The sequence below is a fragment of the Balaenoptera borealis genome (assembly GCF_965194805.1).
Source record: "Balaenoptera borealis genome assembly, chromosome: 5".
Taxonomy (NCBI): domain Eukaryota; kingdom Metazoa; phylum Chordata; class Mammalia; order Artiodactyla; family Balaenopteridae; genus Balaenoptera; species Balaenoptera borealis.
This window is the reverse complement of record NC_138862.1, coordinates 140,061,062-140,079,502: the sequence shown is the minus strand read 5'-3', so window position 1 is coordinate 140,079,502 and position 18,441 is coordinate 140,061,062. Positions and strand designations below refer to the sequence as shown.

Below are 18,441 nucleotides of genomic sequence, written 5' to 3'. Positions count from 1 at the left end.
AGCCACAAGTAAGGAGACTGCCTGCTGCAACTAAGACCCAGCACAACAAAATTTAAAAAAAAAAAAGAGCAGGTAATAAATTTTGTCAAGGATATGAGAAAGTGGGAATCCTCACACATTGTTGGAGGGGATTGTAACACGGTGCAGTTGCTTTGGAAGCCGTTTGGCAGTTTCTTAAAAAGTTAAACCAATAGAAAACCCCAAAATAAACCCTCACATATATGGTCAAATGATTCTCGACAAGGGTGCCAAGACCATTCAATGGGAAAAGGACAGTCTTTTCGACGAATGATGCTGGAAAAACTGGACATTCACATGCAAAAGAATGAAATTGTTGGACCCTTACCTTACACCATATACAAAAACTAACTTCAAATGGATCAAAAACCTAAACATAAAACCTAAAACTATAAAACTCTTAGGAGAAAATACGGGGGAAAGCTGCATGACATTCAATTTGGCAATGACTTCTTGGATATGACACCAAAAGCAAAGGCAACAACAACAAAAAATAGGATTTAACTGGGAATTCTCTGGGGGTCCAGTGGTTAGAACTTGGCACTTCCACCGCAGGCGGCCCGGGGTTCGATCCCTGGTTGGGGAAATAAGATCCCGCAAACCGCACAATGCAGCAAAAAAAAAAAAAAAAAAAAAAGGACTTAATCAAAATTTTAAACTTCTGTGCACCAAAAGAACATAATCAACAGACTGAAAAGGAGTCAAATCATAGAGACAGAGAGAATAATGGAGGTCGGCAGGAGATGAGTGGACAGAGCCATGGGGAGTTACTGTTCAGTGGGTACAGAGTTTCAGTTTTGCAGGATGAAATGAATTCTAAGCAGAGACGGTGGTGATGGCTGCACAACGTAGTGAATTTCTCTGTGCCGCTGAACTGTACACTTAAAAATGGTTACGATGATAAATTTCATGTGATGTGTATTCTGCCACAACTTTAAAAAGTAATAATCTTTTTAAAGTTAAGCGTAAATTTATCACCTGACCCAGCAAACCCACCCATGGGTATCTACCCAACAGATTTGAAAACATCCACAGTAACGTGATTCATACTAGCCAAAAAGTGGAAAGAAACCAAAAGTCCATCAACTGGTGAACTGGTTCATACACAAAATGTGGCATATCCATACACTGGAATGTTACTTGGCAGTAAAGAAGAATGAAGTGTTGATACAAGCTACTGCATGGATGAACTTCAAAAACATTATGCTAAGTGTAAGAAGCCAGTCGCAAAAGACCATGTATTGTACAATTCCATTTATATAAATGTCCAGAAAAGGCAAATGTATAGAGATAGAAAGTCAATTAGTAGTCTGGGGCTGGGGGGTGCAAACAGGGTTGACTGCAAAGGGACACAAGGATCTTTTTTGGGGTAATGGAAACCTGGATTTTGGTGATGACTGTACAACTCAATTTCCTAAAAATCACTGAATTGCATGCTTAAAACCAGAGGAATTTATGGCATGCAAATGATACCTCAATAAAACTGTCTTTTAAAAGGGCAAGAACTTGCTATTAAATTATCACTTCAAATATGAGTCTTCTACGGAGTTTCCCCAAAGCGCGTCCCAAAATTGAGGCTTATTTTCTCAAATACAAATTAAAGAAGCTTAATAAGCTACATTAAAAATCATCATCATAATAAAAGACCAGCACATGGGGGTCTCCACCTCTGTCCTTTCAGATAGAAAAAAGCAAAAGAACTCAGAGCATCTAGGTGGCCACACCTCTGCTGGCAGAATCTGTCCCAGCAAAAGAGAAACAGCAAATGACAGAAATAAGTCATTAAGTAGGCCGCCCTGTTTTTAAAATTAGTGGAGAGTGTGAAACAATTAAAACTTGCTAATAATAAAGCCGTGTTGCTGGCGTTCCTTTCAGACTCCCTCACCCAACACCTTTGACCTGCTGCCATGCAGTTTTCTGGCCTGTTTACAAATTCATTCGAGCCTCATCAGAATCGAAAATGGATTTCTGTACAGTGACTCTAGTTCCCCTCCTCGAATTCTAGTAGAAAATGTAAGATGCAGCCTCAGGAGGGTGGCGGAGGGGAGACCAACAATTTCTGGAAATTAGTCCAAGGGACTGAGGAGTGAGCCTGGGGCTGGGGAAGGCTGGGGTGAGTGTCTAAATTTTCATTGGCCACCATTGCGAGCAGTCTGAATTTTGCTCTTAACTGTGTGCATGCATTCCTTCCGGAAGAAAATTCTTTTAATCCTATTTTAAAACAGCAGCAACACCCAGAGTCTGCTGTATGAGCTGTGATTCCAATAAATGTTCCCTTTAGAAGTGAACTGCTGTGGAAGTAGTCTGAATAATGCTCGTGGGATTTGCAGCAGTGCTTCTCAAACTTTACTCCTGAATTACCTAGGCGATCTTGTTAAAACGCAGATTCAGAATCAGTAGGGCCAGGGCGGGGCCCAAGATGCTGCATTTCGAAAAAGTTCCCAGGTGAGGACCACACTTGGAGTAGCAAAGATGCAAAGGAAAAAGATGGTCTCGGGCGTGTGGGTGTTAACACCTCTCTCCTCTCCCTGGATTAACGTGAGCTTTCCATATACAGTTTAAATTTAACGGGCTAAGGAATCCTTTCTGGGACGTGAACACTTTTTCTCTCTTCACTGTGTGATAATCCTTCCAGCTGACACAGCTGCCCACGGACAGCCAGCAGACACCGTAAAGTTACGACTGGAAACCGGGATTCTTAAAATTTGGTGACTTTTAGTACAAGTGAAAAGAATGAAGTGGGAGTGGGGGAGGGAGTCTTCCCTCAGGAGATCAAATGTGCCTGGAATTGAGAGTGAAAACAGAATCGGAAGGGGAGACTAGATAACCGGCGAGGTAATTCAGAGCAGAAGCGTCTCTGAAGACCTTAATTAAGGGTGCCATTTTGGTCTGGAAAGCCACAAGGAACCAGAAGAACAAATATTGAAGAGAGGGGTCAAGGGTACAGAGGAGAAGAGAGTGGTCGAGCCTGAGGAAATGACCCAGGACAAGACAAGCAGGTACGGACACCCTATTCAAACAACATCCTTGCAGGCCCTCCACGAGGCACCAACGTCCAATCAACAGAAAACCTTCAGGAGGAGACCTCTGGGTCTGGAAGAAATCCCTGTGTCTGTGCTGGACTTCAATAAGGAACTGCACTCTTTATGCTAAATAATCAGATTTGACTGAACCCAAGGCCCAGGACCCTCAGGCATGGTCTCAGAAGGTGCTAGAATGACTCCAGTGCTACCAAACGGCCTAGGGGTGGGCCAGACCCTTCCTTATGTCTGAGTCATCTCTCCAGAGCCAAACCGAAACATGCATCACCCTTGGAAGGGCCTCAAGAGGTCCTGAGTGGTACCAGGGCCAAGAAACTGGTGCCCCGGAACCCTGAAGCCCAGACAATTCCTGGAGTCTTTTCATACACGCACCCTCCATCTCGGACTTCACCGGTGAAACCTGCCAAAGCAGTCAGCTCAGCCTCCAACGCAGTGGGAAGATTCCTCAAATTGCTTGGCTGGCACTGAGCAGCCCAGGCAACCAGCTGACTGACAGAATGTCTCACTCCTCAGCCTGCTGTCTTGACACCAAATCAATCAGGACGAGCAAAATAAACAGCGCCATATACGCTGCATCCTGGGCCGGCTCACGCTCTTAAGAGTGTCAGCCAGTATCTGGGCTGATGCCTCGCAAGTCCCCTTAACCAGCACAACCTGCAGAGCAGAGCGTCCAGCCCACGTTCCCAACTGCCCACACCTGGCATCTCGGCCCAGGTTTTACTTGAAGGCTTGCCCCCAACTCCAACACCCCCTTTTCAACGATGCTATTCCCTACACAGGCATTAGGCTTTTCTCCCAGCTCCTGAAGGCGATACATCTGCTTTCAAGGCCCTCACCCAAGGCCACCTGATTCTCCTTTCAAAGTCTTTGCCAGATTTATACCTTCTCCTTTCTCACTGCCAAGGCCCTAGGTCAGGCCCTTACTAGCCAGTTAGAAGGACCAGCCTCCTCCCCACCTTCAATCTCTTCCCACTCCCACCTTCCATATAACACCTACTGCACACATGGCTCTACTCTAAAATGCCATTGAATAATGTCAAACACTTCTGTCTGATACTTCCCAAGGCAATTTTCGCCTACATCATCCTATTTTCCCCACCCAATAGCCCCGTAGGAAGGGCCAGTGATTCAGTCCTTAGAGAAGGGTGTGGCTTTGCATTCACCCAGCTGGCAGAGGAGCAAAGACCAAAACCTAGACCTCCTTGCTCTAAAATATCTCGTCTCCTCTGTCTTAAAGTGCAAAGACTATTAGTAAGTGGATTCAGTTTGACTTTTTCTACTTGAAATTCAAGACCTTCTATCAACTCTTTTCTTCTTTACCCAGTGGATCCTATTTCCCACGATTTCCATTTACTCGTTTTTCCTTTTTCCCCAGTTGGGCTAGTTGCTTTATTAAGATCAATAATTATTACTTAGCACTGCTTTTTTGTTTGTTTTTTTTTTTAAGTACAGTTGACTTACAATACTGTGTTAGTTTCAGGTGTACAGAAAAGTAATTCAGTTATACATATATATGTATATATCTATAGTCTTTTTTTCTATTCTTTTCCACTATAGGTTATCACAAGATATTGAATATAGTTCCCTGTGCTATACAATAGGTCCTTATTGTTCATCTATTTTATATATAGTATTGTGTATATGTTGAAACCATACTCACAGCTTATCCCTCCCCCTGCCTTGGTAGCCATAAGTTTGTTTTCTCTGTCTGTGAGTTTGTTTTGTAAATAAGTTCACATGTACTATTTTTTAGATTCCACATATAAGTGATATCATATGGTATTTGTCTTTGTCTGACTTACTTCACTTAGTATGATAATCTCTAGGTCCATCCATGTTGCTGCAAATGGCATTATTTCATTCTTTTTTATGGCTGAGTAATATTCCATTGTATAATGTACCACATCTTCTTTATCCATTCCTCTATTGATGGACACTTAGGTTTACTTAGCATTGCTTTTAACTATAATAGTAGATACCATCTGCTGAGCATTTAGAATGTTCCAGATATTGGGCTTCCCTGGTGGCGCAGTGGTTAAGAATCCGCCTGCCAATGCAGGGCACATGGGTTCGAGCCCTGATCTGGGAAGATCTCACATGCCACAGAGCAACTTAGCCCGTGCGCCACAACTACTGAGGCCACGTGCTACAACTACTGAAGCCCGTGCATCTAGACCCCGTGCTCCGCAACAAGAGAAGCCACCATGATGAGAAGCCCACGCACCACAATGAAGAGTAGCCTCCGCTCGCTGCAACTAGAGAAAGCCCGGGCACAGCAACGAAGATGCAATGCAGCCAAAAATAAATAAAATAAATAAATTTATTTAAAAAAAGAATGTTCCAGATATTATACACAACTGCTAAATGGACTACCTCACTTTATCGTCAAAACAACACTTGACTAAGAGATATATGTTAACACATCCGTGAAAGAATTCTTGACTCTCACCCACCCCAATATGCTTCTCCCACGGTCTCACCCATTTTTTTTTTTTTAAACATCTTTAATGGAGTATAATTGCTTTACAATGTTGTGTTAGTTGCTGCTGTATAACAAAGTGAATCAGCTATACATATACATATATCCCCATATTCCCTCCCTCTTGAGTCTCCCTCCCACCCTCCCTATCCCACCCCTCTAGGTGGTCACAAATCTTGATAAATGGAACTACCATCCTTTCAGCTGCTCAGGCCAGCAACCCAGACATTACATTCACTTCTGTCCTTTCTTCGCATGCCTCCCACCCACCCTGCCAATAAATCAAATCCTGTTGCTTCTAAACTCATAACCCAGCCCCAAACTGTCTCCTTCTCACCCCTCCACTGCTACCACCCTCATCCAAGCCACCATCCACGTATACCTAGACTGCAATAACTTCAACTGGCCCTCTTTTTCCACTCTTTCTCTTAAACGCTTTATTCTCCTCAGAGCAGCCAAAGGAGATGCTTGAAAATGCAGGTTTTCTCTGAATCTACTGGAAACAGCCCAGATGTCCGTCAACAGGTAGACAGATAAACTGTGGTACATCCGTACCGTGGAGTATTTCTCAGCAATAAAAAGAAGTTAACTACTGATGCATGCAACACCATGGATGAATCCCCAAAATCCCGAGCGGAGTGAAAAAAAGAATAGTGTGTACTATGTGGTATCATTTATAAGAAATGCTAGAATATCAAAACTAACCTGCGGTGACACAAAGTAGATCAGTGGTTGCTTCCGGGAGGAGAGGGATACGAAGGTCAAGGAGCAGTAGGGAAATTTCTAGGGTGACGAAACTGTTTGGGTCTTGATATGCATTTGTTGAAAGTGCTCAGAGGTGGAGATCAGATCATTTCACTGTGTGAAAATTATACTCTGGCAACCTGGCCCCATCTACTTCTTCTTCACCTCATCTATGCTCATCCCACGCCCACCCCCAACCAGCCACGCTGGTCGCCTGGCTGCCCTTGACCCTGCCAAGGCCTCTCGGGGCCCAGGGTCTTTGCACCTCCCTCTCCCCTCGCACCCCACGCAGAGCTGGCTTCCTGTCATCATTCTGGCCCAGGACGTGTCCCCTCTTCAGAGAGAGCTTTCCAGGCACACATCTGAAGGAGCTCCCCAGGGGTTCTCACCTATGTCTCTGTTTTCATTCTCTGTGTGTGCGGCACTTACCACTTTCTGTTATTTTCTTGTTTACGGTCTGCTTCTGCTACCAGAAAGCAAGGTCTCCAAGAGCGAGGACCCATCGGTCACTGTATCCCCAGCATCTGAATCAACGCCTGACACATTCAAGAACAAGTTGTTGGATCAATGGGAAAAAGTTGACAATAACGCTCTCTCCACTTTACAGCTCTGAAATTGAGGCTTGTGAAGGGTACGGAATCTCCCCACAGTCTCAGAGCAAGATAGCAGCACATCAGGATTCCAGCTGGGCCAACCTGTTGCCCAGGTCCGCGTTCTAAACCACTCTGATGCCTTGCTCCCTTCCGCTCTGCTTTCTACCGTTCGCTCCACCTGGGCTGGGCCCCTCACCTCCGCTCCCACCCGCCCCAGCTCGTGACGCTTTCTCTTTGCATGGACTTCGTGCCTGATTATTCGCTTCCATTTTTCTTTCCGTTCCTGTCTGTCTCCCCAGCGAGACGAGGACTCCTTGTGGCTTGCACGTCCTTTTGTCACTCACCACACACCTAGGACAGAGCCGGGCACAGGCAGCTGGCCACTACATGTTCCCCTGGAGGTGGGCGAGTCAGGTGCTCCTGTGGGCATGTGCAACGTGCAAGTCCTGGCTCCCGTGACTCACTTCGCTGTTTCAGAGTACGCTGACCTTGGCTCCCCTGGCATTCTGCCAGCCAGTTTCAACACCAGCTTGTTAGAGCGAATGCAAACAATAGACGGAGCGGCCGCGGCCATCAATCACTAGAGTATTAGTCAGGTATCATCCCTGTACTTCTGGAATCTCCTGTGTACCACAGAAGCCTCGTAGACGGCTGCGCAGGCCCAGGGCACGCGGGGGCTTCTTAGGATGGTGTCGAGTTCATGGGAATATCTCCACACACCTGAGGTCACTGAAGAGATTACAGAAAGCCTCCTCCTGAGGTTAGGTGGTGTGTCAGGCCAAGGGGATCACTAGCGACATCGTTCCCACTTTTTTTCCAAAATCAATGCATTTGTCTCCTGATTAAAAAAAATAAGCCCAGGGCTTCCCTGGTGGCGCAGTGGTTAAGAATCCGCCTGCCAATGCAGGGGACACGGGTTCAAGCCCTGGTCCGGGAAGATCCCACATGCCGCGGAGCAACTAAGCCCATGTGCCACAACTACTGAGCCTGTGCTCTAGAGCCTGCGAGCCACAACTACTGAGCCAGCGTGCCACAACTACTGAAGCCTGCGTGCCTAGAGCCCATGCTCCAGAACAAGAGAAGCCACCGCAATGAGAAGCCCGTGCACTGCAACAAAGAGTAGCCCCAGCTCGCTGCAACTAGAGAAAACCGGCATGCAGCAACGAAGGCCCAACACAGGCAAAAATTAATTAATTAATTAAAATAATAATAATAATAATAATAAGCCCTGTGTCTGGGCCTCTGGGTACAAACAGAAGAACAAATTAAAGAAAGCCTGTTGTAGCCTTTAGTTTAAGTGGACAGCAAAGGAACAAAAAATATAAATAGTAGTTAGAAAACATACCTTTATAGGCGATCTTTTTAGTTCACTAGCATAATTTAGACTTTTAGAATATACAGTAGGGCCTTTCCACCCGCCCCCCCCCCGTAGGTTTTAACCCGCTGGTCTTACAATATTCACAATCCCCTTGTGCAAATTTCATTTTAATTTGCAGGCGAGGAAATGCAGGTCAGAGAAGTTCACATCATTCACTCAGAGGAGGATTAAAAGTGGGTTTGATTCCTTCTTGCTCTGTCTTGAGCAGAAGTCCAGGCCATCAGACAAGTACCGCGTGTCATCAGGTCCCCGTGAGCTGAGTATCAGGAGATGCTGTTCCAGCCCCAGCTCAGGGCTGCCCTGCTGCTGACCACATGGCTGCGGGCAAGTTACCAAACCTCCCTGGGCCCCAGTTTCCTTGTCTTTAAAACAAAACTTCCTCTCCTCCAACCTCACAAAGCCTGTGAATATGACCCACTTAGTCAACAAATATGGATTGAACACCCACTGTGTACATGGTCCATGGACCTGGGATACGGAATGAACCAAAGTCCTTGCTTCAGGGAACTTCCATTGTCATAAGGGAAACAGACAAGAAACTATATGTGATTTCCAAGTATTGGCAAATGCAATAAAGGAAAGCAAACCAAGGTAAAATTATAGAGTGATGGGGTACTGCTACTTTGGCAGGGTGGGGGAGCGGTCAGGAGGCATCTCTGAGAAGCTGGCATGTGAGAACAGACCAGAATGAGTTTTAACAACAAGCCACACCAATACCTGGAGAAGAAAAGTGTGCGATGCAGGGGGTACCAGCATGCCAATTAGAAGCCCGAGATGAAAGCAATTCATCATTATAAAGGATTTGATTCTATTTCAATGATAACTAGGTAATGAGTTGTCATAAGGGGTTTGGGCAGGAGCTACCTGAGTGGCAATCTTCCAGAGCAGCCCACGGAAATAAATGTTACATGAATAACTACATGGTACAGGTATAACACCTCCGTGTACATGCACACACAAGTAAAAAAGATGAAACTCCCGTTGTGTTAACTATATCAACTACAGAAAAGATTACTTTACGGTCCATATGATCCCATTAAATAGTAAGCTTATCTTAAATATTTAATACAAGTTTTCAAGGATGGGCTGCTACGGAAAAACTGTAGGCTGTTTAGTAATCTGTGTCCCTCACTGCCACTCCTGGGGAGAAGATGGCCCTTAATGGCCTCAGCACACAGTTCTGGAGATGGTGTGGGGATAAACCAGAAGGAACATTCTCTGTCCTGCATCTCCATCCCCTAGGCCAATAACAAGGGTGTCAGCACCCACTGGAGCTTTCTGGACCTGTCTCCAGCCAGCCTTCTAGGAACCCCGCCACTGCACCCAACACGTACGACTCTGCGTGGTTTACAGGACACAGTGTATAACTCCAGTCAACTTCCAGAACCAAGGAAGGGTAACAGCAGGACTTAGCATGATATTTACCAGTAAGGGCTCACCAACGCAGACTCCAGGGGAGAAGGAAGGACGCAGGCTGGGCGTTCCGCAGCTGTGACATCACAGCCCCCAACATTCTGGCTCTCCTTTCCAATCCTTCTCTATGTCTGCTCGGCCAGTACGCCTCCTGCATTGCCCGTCCACCTTCCTGCCCTCGTGGGTTCTTCCCAGTACACCCGGAGATCAAATTCCCATCTTTTCTTTCAAAAGCCTAATTAAAATTCATCTTAGGAAGCTGTCCACATCCCATGACTTCCATTCTGGAAATGGTTAGCAATTTTTAACTTGTTTTTTAGCTTAAACACATGTGTCTTGACAAACTAGGGCTATAGGAAACAAGGCACATGCAGCGCACAGACGCCACGTGGAGTGACAGAAGCCAGAGGCAAAGGAGCCCAAACCGTGCGATGCCACTGATGTGAAGCTTCAGAGAGGCAAAGCTGACCTCTGGCAATAAACATCAGAATAAGGGTTACCAGAGGTGGGGAGGGGGCACAAGGGGGCTCCTGGGGTGCTGGAAACACTCTACAGGTGCTTTATCTGGACCGCAGTTGCACACCAAGGACGGGCAATTCCTTACCTCTCTGGCACATCTGGCACCTTCGACAGCCCAAGCAGATAGATATCTGTTTTATCTTCTTTCAGCAGGGAACTCTCTCGGGCCAGCCCAGTGACCATTCTTGATTGTCAGCTTTAAAACCATCAAGGGCATGCATCTGTCTGCCCTGGGCCAGTCATAAAGAACACATTTTCTTTGCTTTATGGCCTGCACGGTTTCAATGAACTAGAAAAGCCTTTGAACATACCTCCCAACAGGAGTACAATAAACATCAGATGAGAGCAGGAGAACGCCTGCCACAAGTGAAGTCCCCTCTGCAAACCATTTGGAAGGACAGCATCCTCTCCACCCCATGAGAATGCCTGCGAAGAGGGTGCAGAGGGCACGTTGGAAAGAGAGCCTCTGTGGGCAGCTTCCCCCATGAGCCACCCCTGCAGCTGGACGAAGCTGCTGGACCTCTTTGGGTCCCGGTTCCCTGCTAGTAACATGACCTTCCCTGCCTTTCTCTTACCCCAGGTGCGGTGGCAAAACACTAACGACAAAACTGCCGATACCAATGGAAAGTTTTTAAAAATTAAAGAGACATCTGTGGAATGCCTGTGTTCTGAGAACTGTCACATAAGATGATTTCATCTTCACGGTAAATTGACGCCTCCCACTTCACCAATGAGGAAACTGAAAGATAGGCAGTTAAGAGACTGCCCAGGGGCACCCGCCGGCCGGTGGGGTGGGAGGAGTGATCCTCCAGGTTTTCTCCAGGTCGCCAGGCGGTCGGCACAGCCTGCAGTTCTACCACAGGTGCTGTGGCAGATTCGAACACTCGAATCGAATCAGATTAGGAGTAGGGAACCATCCAGAGCCAGAAGCCGTCGACAACCGTTCCCAAATAGCTATCTTCCTCTCATGGAGAAACAAACGAACACCATCAGAAGCCACTGAGCCTTGGAAATCCAAGTCTTATTGACACTGCGCTGAGTATCCAGGTCTTTCATCTGAGAAGCAGATGTTCTGATTGTTCCAAGGTACCTGGCGTGAAACTGTATATTTTACCCTTTTACCCTCAACGTTCCCTATGACGGGTCAGACCTGTGGATTTACAGAATTAAATGGACGCAGAACTAAATCCTGCCTATGTGGACAGGTAACTAGGTTTAGATCTACTGAATGGTAAAAACAAAGAAACGAAATCCCACGAGCACTGCATCACAAAATGCTATACGCAAGCACGCGCTTCCTAAAACAAAACAGTCCTCAGCAGATTTTGTACTGTTCTGCCCTATAAACAACTTTTTTCGGTTACAGAAAACTGCAAACTGCAATCCAAAGGCTTTTTGCAGGCTTGCATTTCCATCTTCCCTGAAAGTTTAGGAGGAAACATAATTCGATTTGGTCATCTTTCTCCCTTTTTGCACGGTGCCTGCCAAATGAAACGTTTCACCTGTGTGCTTGGCTCCGTGATACCACCTTTTGGAGAAGTTACCACATGTGAAATAATCGTCTGCATTAGATTTATGTGGCTAGAGGCTTGAGTTTTTAAAAACATTTAATCTACGCCCCCTCCTGTGTTGTGCTTTGCTGTAACAATACTGATGATCTAAGAGTCTCCAGAAAGATACTTTCAATTGGGTTTCTGTTTGCAAACCAACAATCAACTGATACAAAATGTCACCTTAAAAAGTTGCCCACGGTGGGGGGATCTGGGGGGGGGGGGCGGGAACCACCAGACCTTTGCGGAGGTAGGGGGGCGGGGGGAATGGTAGAGTTATAAAACTGGCCTGTGGTAATGCACGCACAGTTGTACACATTTACTAAAGAGCATCTGACTGCACACCTACAGTTGCTGAGTTTTATGATCTATAAATTATACCACAATAAAGCTGTTTAAAAATATGCCCAGGGCTTCCCTGGTGGCGCAGTGGTTGAGAATCTGCCTGCTAATGCAGGGAACACGGGTTCGAGCCCTGGTCTGGGAAGATCCCACATGCCGCGGAGCAACTAAGCCCGTGAGCCACAACTACTGAGCCTGCGCGTCTGGAGCCTGTGCTCCGCAACAAGAGAGGCCGCGACAGTGAGAGGCCCGCGCACCGCGATGAAGAGTGGCCCCCGCTCGCCGCAACTAGAGAAAGCCCTGGCACAGAAACGAAGACCCAACACAGCCATAAATAAATAAATAAAACAAATACTTAAAAAAAAAAAAAAAATATGCCCAGGATTCACAAAGCGAGATTTTTCAGGTTTTGAGTGTTATTCAAATTAACGTGAAAAGCATTCGTTTCTCCTCCTTTGCAAATGTATTTACGGTATTTGGGGGCAATACGATTTTCTTCCAAGGCAGAGTTTCTCAACTTCAGCACTACTGTCACGGGGGCCAGATCATTCTTTGTGTCGGCGGGGCTGTCCTGGGCTGTCCTGTGCATCCGAGGATGTTTAGCAGTATCCCTGGCCTCTGTTCACTAGCCGCCAGCAGCGCTCCCTCACCCCAATTACCATGACGAAAAATGTCTCCAGACCTTGCCAAACATCCCCTGGGGGGCAAAACAGCTCCTGGGTAAGAGCCACTGCTCTAGACACTGAACATTGCAAAAGAAACTTGCTCTCAGGAGGAGTGACTGACAAATACAAATACAGGCGTTCAGGACTCCCCCCCTAACGTGAAGGCTGGGTCTAGTGCCCCATTCGCAGCCCCCTGGCCAACGTAGGAAGCTTTTTCTCTTACGGTGGTGCCTCTGCCTGTGCTCGCTGCATATTCTACAGCTAGTGTCACTTCTAGATTATAAACCATTATTTGTTAAATGAAGACTAATTTTCTAGTCCTGTGCCTATGTCAGTCTCTAAGTAAGGCACTCAGCCCAGAATCAAAGCAAAGTTCTCCATAACTGCTTTGCAGCCCCTGACTGGGACACTGAGTACAGCAGCAAGCAATTTCTTTTCTTTTCTTTTCTTTTAATTTTTATTGGAGTGTAGTGAATTTACAATGTTCTGCTGGTTTCCTGCTGTACAGCAAAGTGAATCAGTTATACATAGACACATATCCACTCTTTTTTAGATTCTTTTCCCATATAGGTCATTACAGAGTATTGAGTAGAGTTCCCTGTGCTATACAGTAGGTCCTTATTAGTTATCTATTTTATATATAGTAGAGTGTGTACAGGTCAATCCCAATCTCCCAATTTATACCTCCCCCCCCCCCTTTCCTCCCTGGTAACTATAAGTTTGTTTTCTACATCTGTAATTCTATTTCCGTTTTAGCACCAGGCAATTTCATTTTGCCAGCATGAACCCAACACATTTAGGTTCCAGGAACTCTGGGGAACCTTCCACCTTTGAACTTCAAGGTTGAAGTCATGGTCTCCATCTTAGAGATGAAGCAATCCAGGCTCAGAGGAAAACTAAGTGACTTGTGCCCAAGACTATACAAGTGGCAGAGCTGGGATAGGAGACTAAGTCCCATGTTCTTTCTTGGCTCCCAAGTTTACAGGGTATCCCCTACTCTGAGCTGCTGAGAAAACGTAGGGTGCACTAGACACCTGCCGGATGCCTCATACACAGGAGCTCATTTGAAATCCTCACTGTTAGGCTGTGAGGTGAGGGTTATTATTCCTACTTAACAGACAAGGAAATGGAGGCTGAAGTAAAGTCCTTGTCCAAGGTCACACAGCTGGACCTGAAATGTGAACTCAGGTGGCTCTCGGCCACCACTCCCTCCGGCCTCCCCTCATGTAAAAATGGCTTATTTCACTAGGAAGAGTCAGTCATTGGTTTTTGGTTTTTTACTACCTAAATTACATTTTCATTCAAATAGATGTGGATTTGGGCTACTCATAATTTACTCGGGGCTCCTTTTATAACACTAAAAATCCAGTCCTATGCACATCCGTGAGAAAAAATGCTCTCTGCCCAGTTGTCAATAAGTGGTCAGGCTAAAATTTCACTACTGCTCTTCTAACAGTTAATCATTTCCTCCGTTTTCTCTTCTCTCATTCATTCATCCAGTCAATAACCACATCACTTAGGATCTATTCAGAGTGACAAACACATATCAAATAATCACACAATTAAAAATCATGATGAAAGCACCAGTTAGGAAAAGTAAGTACAGAGGGGGTTCCGAAAATTTAGAATGGCAAGGCTGGCCAGGGTTGTAAAGGACATGCAAGGAATCTGAGATTTGCAGGAAGAACTGGGAGTTCGTTTGAAAGTGAGGCAAGGGACTTTCCTGGCGGTCCAGTGGTTAAGACTCCTTGCTTCCACTGCAGGGGGCGCAGGTTCAATTCCTGGTTGGGGAACTAAGATCCCACATGCCGCGCAGTGCGGCCAAAAAGAAAAAAAAAAGAAAAAAGAAAGTGAGGCGAGAGGAGCTTTTGGTCCTAGTAAACAGTGTGTGCAAAGGCCCTGAGGTAGAAAGGAAACATGCACGCAAGGCCCTGAAAGGGGGCCAGAGATAGCAGTGGCCAGGCCACACAGGGTCTTATAGACCCCTCGTAAAGAGAAATTAAGGGTCCTAAGTAGGGGCAGAGCATGGTCCGATTTACATTTTTAATGATCAGTCTGGCTGTGTCACATGAGCGACCTGTGCCAGGACACAGTTCAAAGAGCTCTACTCTGGATCCTGCAAAACAAGTTTGTTTGTTTCTTTTTTTTTTTTTTTTTTTCCCCCCTTCTCTCCGGGGTGTGGTGCACCTCCCTGGCTGTGAGCTACCTCCCTTCTTTCTCTGTTTCATTTGTGAAGTTTAAAGGCCAGATATATTATCAGGTCTGGGACCTGTTTTCTTTCAGTAGCCCCCCCCAGTAAAGTACTTCATCTCTTCCCAGAGCCCTCCCCACTCCCTAACTTCTCTATTCTCTCCAACTTGCTAAGTGGCCAGTCAATGACAAAAGGTAGGATAATCTGTCCTTTGGGGCTTTCTTACATAAAGGGTAGAGACAAGCTGAGAAAGAAATACAGATTCCACTCTCTTGCACCTCCTCACACTCAATCAAGCACAGTTGGAAGAAAAAAAAAAAAAAAAGCAAATCTGAGATAATGTTAAGATTCCTGGATTCCCTCTTGGCCACGCACACCCGCCTCCACCAATCTAGTGGCCGCCGCCAATGGACTTTAGCTCCCGCTGGCCCAACTCCAAGCTTTCATAACTACTTTCAGTTTCTCCACTACAAGAAGCTTCATCTGACCGCACCCTGCCCCGCTAAGAGTCCTTAGCAGCCACTGACACTTCTTCCAGGAAGCCCTTCCTACCCCACCCACCCTTCGTGCCTCCTGCCCGTGAATGCCCTGCTCTGAGTTCCAACAGCACTCTAAGAAAGCAGGTTCTTCGAACTTCATTGTAATTGGTTCACCCAACACATGTATGCAAGTGCATGCACACACATGGTCAGTAGGTCCAGAAGGACAGATTCTGGCTGTCACTGTCCCAGCATCTAGCACAATGTCTGGCATCCGGTTGAGAACCCCTCTAAATACTTACTGAATGAATGAGCAAATAGAAGTGGACACATTCAGAGTCTCCCAGGGGCAGGAAGAGAGACCTTAAATGAGAGAGGTTTTCCCTTCTTGTAGGTTTGGTTGTGAAGGTGAACATGAAACACTGAAGTTACAAATTTTAGAAAAGGCGCTACATTTCACTCAAGGAAATTTGAAAGGATCAAAAATATCAAAGCAGGGCACACATGCTCATGGTTTTAGACAGGACCAAAAACTGCAGGAAAGTTTTCAGACGTTAAGGTGGGAGCAGGGAAAGAAGATGCTCAGGATGGGAACCCAATAAAAAGCCAGAACAGAAACACAGAGCTGACACGGCTCCCACCTGAGCCCACTCTGGCTGCAAAACGCCACGGCAACCGAATAACTGACCCCGTTCTTATCTCTGTACAGTTCTCCCTTCCGCCCACTCCTCTCCCGGTCTTGTTCTCATTCGTCAAATGCCCTTCATAACCAACTCCTACCCCTTCACCTTTCTTAAAAGCACACTCCCCACTGGATCATTTTTGCATTCTGTCTTCAGAAATGCCAACCATGTGGCATTAGTGTTTCACAGTTTCACTTTCTTGGCTGAATTCAAATGGGCTAATCTTATATTGTCCAGGTCTGAACTAGGGTCTTGCTAGTCGGCGGACTAACATCACATCACCTGAGAGTCTGTTAGAAATGCAGTCTCTCAGCCCTATCCCAGACCTCCTGATGCAGAATCAGCATTTACCCAGCTCCCCAGAAGAGTCCTGTGCACACGAAAGTTTGAGAAGCACTGGGCTAGATCCTACGTTCACTCAACAAACATGTATTGAACCAGTGCCGGGTCTACAGTGGGTGTTCAACATGCACAAGAGGATGTGAATGATGTGGAGAAAGGAAGTACAGATATTCCACTGAGGTTGAGAAGCTCCTGTAAATACTAAAATCAGCATCACCGGGGTGCGAGGTTCTAGCAGGATTAATAACCTTACGCCCAAATTCAGACGTGGCCAACTGCATCTGGGCTGTGGGAATCTGGAATCTGGGAACTTGACCCTGTCTGCAGCAGGCGGGAGGAACACGGGGGAGGTGTATGAGTGTGTGTGTGTGTCTCTTCCCCGCTTCAGCCACAGGCCGCAGGAGCTGACAAGGCCAAGTCCCCGCCCCCCTCAGCTGTCACCCTGTCAAAACAAAGCCGCTGCTGACAGCGCAGGGCCAGCCTGCCCCGCGGCCTCGGGCAGTGCTCCCACCCCGGGAGCACGGCGCCCACATCTGGATCCGCAGCTAAGGGGCGGCGGGGTGCCCGGAGCTGGGGTGGAGAGGGGATGGCCAGAAACGCGCGTCCTCAAACTGAGCAGTAGCGCCCGCCGCACTGGGCCGTCACCTTGCCAAATCCTGTTTACACCCCGAGAGGCTGGGGCAGCGTTTCAACTAAACAAGTAAAAATACAGTAATGACTGGGCTGTCACCGCGCGCCGCAGCGCCTCCGCCCCCGGCCGAGGGCGCCCAGAGCTCCAGGACCCTAGCTTGGGGCTGCGCCGCCCACCCCGCGCATTCCGCCCCTTCGAGCTCCCAAAGCGCCGGGAGTCCGGAATCCTATTCCAGCCTCACTCCTTCCACCCAGCTCCGCCCAGTGGGACGCGGGGAGAGGAGGGCGGAGAGGGGGCGCTCAGGTCCCCCAAAAGATGTTGCCTTGGCCCCGCTCCACTCCCTGGGAGGCGCCTCCGGCGAGCTCCTACAGAGCAACAAAGCCCCAGGGCAGCCCAGGAGCTCGGATGCGGAGGCAACTCCTTCCAAGGGGGAGGAAGGAAAGGCTCTCGGTCGCGGCGATCCCTCCTTCCCACCCGACAGCACTCTGGTCCGAGAAGCAGCTAATTGGGCGCGGGCGACAGCAGCACTTCCGCGGTGCCGCGGCCCCGGGCGGGAGGCGGGGGCGGGAGGGGGAGGGGGTCCCGCGGGCCCGGCCGCGGCCCCTCGGGCCGGCCGGGCGCCGAGCGCGTACCTTGCAGGCTGAGTACACGCCGAGTTTCTCCAGTTTCTTGGCCCGCGGAGCGGAGCGCAGCTGCGCCTTCTTCACTGCGATCCGGGCCGAGCCGCCGCCTCCCGGCCCCTCGGCCGTGCCCGCCGCCGCCACCGCCGTCGCCGGTCCGCAGGCGCCCGAGCCCCCGGCGGCGGCGGCGGCGGCGCCAGGGGAGCCCTGCGGCGGCGCGGGCGGGGGCGCGGGGGGCGGTGGGGGCAGCGCCCCGAGCCCGGCCCCCGCCCCGCCGCCGCCCGGCCCGGCCCCGCCAGCCTCGGACATGCCGCTCCGGAGCACGGCAGGAGACGCCGAGTGTCAGGCGCCGCCGCCACCGCCGCCGCCGCCGCCAGGGTCTCCCTCTCGGGCTCTGGTCGCCAGGAGCGCGAGACCCTCCCCCCGCGCCCTCCCGCCCCTGCGCCCACCCCCCTCCCCGCCCCCGCCCTCCCCCGCGCGCCACCCGCCCGGCTCGCTCCGGCCGCGGCCCGCGCGCTGACGGTGGCGGCGGCGGCGGCGGCGGCGGCAGCTGCTCCCCCAGGAGGGAGGGGACTAGCGGCTCCGCGGCCGCCGCCGCCACTGCACACGCCCTCCCCCGGCTCTCCTCCCCGGGGCCCCGCTCGGCGCCCGGGCCGCCGACATGGCCCTGGGGTGCGGGCGGCGGGTGCCGGCCTCTCGGTAGGGTTGGGGGCCAGCCCCCCGCCCCCACCCCTCGGCTCTGTCCCGCTGTCT

At 48.8% G+C, this 18,441-nt stretch overlaps 2 protein-coding genes and 1 pseudogene across 4 annotated transcripts in view; 1 reads left to right on the top strand and 2 right to left on the bottom strand.

Moving 5' to 3' along the window:
* KAT2B (lysine acetyltransferase 2B) overlaps positions 1-18,100 on the bottom strand; it is a 103,298-nt gene extending 85,198 nt beyond the window's left edge. For both annotated transcript variants that reach the window (XM_082392658.1, XM_082392659.1), the window contains exon 1: positions 17,701-18,100. In XM_082392658.1, coding sequence (XP_082248784.1) covers positions 17,701-17,997 — 297 coding nt within the window. In that variant the 5' untranslated portion in view covers positions 17,998-18,100. The remainder of the gene's footprint in view (positions 1-17,700) is intronic.
* Positions 1-18,441, bottom strand: part of LOC309629083 (centromere protein U pseudogene) — a 385,624-nt pseudogene that overhangs the window by 199,718 nt on the left and 167,465 nt on the right. The gene's annotated exons all lie outside the window — the stretch shown is intronic.
* Positions 17,996-18,441, top strand: part of PP2D1 (protein phosphatase 2C like domain containing 1) — a gene marked incomplete at its 5' end in the record, with an annotated part of 40,409 nt that continues 39,963 nt past the window's right edge. The window contains one exon of the mRNA XM_082393622.1: positions 17,996-18,097. Coding sequence (XP_082249748.1) covers positions 17,996-18,097 — 102 coding nt within the window. The remainder of the gene's footprint in view (positions 18,098-18,441) is intronic.